Consider the following 1,136-nt stretch of genomic DNA (forward strand, 5'->3'; position numbering starts at 1 on the left):
GGCGGACCAGCCAGCAGCCTTTCTGAGGGGAGGGGAGAGCCGCTGATGGCTTCTCCCCACGCAGGTAGTGCCCCCCCGGGCGTGGACCCGGAGGCCTTCTCCTGGTTCCAGGCGGTCGATGCCGATCACAGCGGGTTCATCTCCGTGAAGGAGCTGAAGCAGGCGCTGGTCAACTCCAACTGGTCGACGTTCAACGAGGAGACCTGCCTGCTGATGATAAGTGAGTCTGGGCTCCCCCTGCCCTCCCCGTGCTTTTGATTCTGATCTCTTTGAGATGAGCCTCTGCCGGGGTGAAGCCCAGCCCAACCCCTGTTACCTGAGCATCGCTTACCTGAGCAGCTGGCCTGTCAAGTGCTCTCTGGAGCGAGAGCTGGGCAAACCGAGCAGCTCCAAGCGCCCTTTTGTTGGAGGACACGAGTCAGGGGCCTGAAACGCTGCTTGGGAAAGGGAACCCAGCTCTACGTGAGGCTGAGCAAGCCCCAGCTCCCAGAGAGCTCCCAGGAACAAAGGGAGAGAGAGCTCCAGTAGCTCCAGCATAGTCACAGCATTCCCCTCTCACCCCAGCATCGGGTTTTGGTGCTGTTTCCTACCAGCCTCTTAGGATTGAATGGTCCCAGTTGATCGCAGTCCTGGTGAGGGAGGGCTTTCAGGGCCGGAGCGGGGTGCCAGGGAGCTGCAGCGCAGATCCTGAGCTCTTTGGGAGTTTCTGCAGCGTGTCCTTGCTCCGCTCCTCACTGCCCTGCTCCTGCTCTTCGTTCTTTCCTCCCCAGATATGTTCGATAAGACCAGGTCAGGACGCATAGATGTGTACGGCTTCTCAGCCTTGCTGCGCTTCATCCAGCAGTGGAAAAACCTCTTCCAGCAGTACGACAGGGACCAGTCAGGCTCCATCAGCTTCAACGAGCTCCAGCAAGGTGGACGAAGGGCAGAGACACCAACCTGGCCCTTACCGAGCTCCCCAGGGACTGCTGTCTGGCTCTGCTTGGGGTTTATTTCCAGCCCGGCCCGGTGACTCCTCCTGGTGCCGTCCCTGCAGCAGGGCTGGGTGTCTGAGCTCCTGGGGTGCCTCCCATGCAGCCGTGGCTGTAGTCCACACCCATTGCTGAGCTGGGGCATGCTGGGCTGGCTAAACTGGC

At 60.7% G+C, this 1,136-nt stretch overlaps 1 protein-coding gene across 1 annotated transcript in view; it reads left to right on the top strand.

Annotated features, from left to right (window-relative positions):
- Window positions 1-64: 64 nt before the first annotated feature.
- The window catches only part of PEF1 (penta-EF-hand domain containing 1), a gene marked incomplete at its 5' end in the record, with an annotated part of 1,676 nt that continues 604 nt past the window's right edge, over window positions 65-1,136 (top strand). The window contains 2 exons of the mRNA XM_009586098.1: window positions 65-220; window positions 771-914. Of these exons, the coding sequence (XP_009584393.1) occupies window positions 65-220; window positions 771-914 (300 nt within the window). The remainder of the gene's footprint in view (window positions 221-770; window positions 915-1,136) is intronic.

Source organism: Fulmarus glacialis, unplaced genomic scaffold (genome assembly GCF_000690835.1).
Source record: "Fulmarus glacialis isolate BGI_N327 unplaced genomic scaffold, ASM69083v1 scaffold27739, whole genome shotgun sequence".
Lineage (NCBI taxonomy): Eukaryota > Metazoa > Chordata > Aves > Procellariiformes > Procellariidae > Fulmarus > Fulmarus glacialis.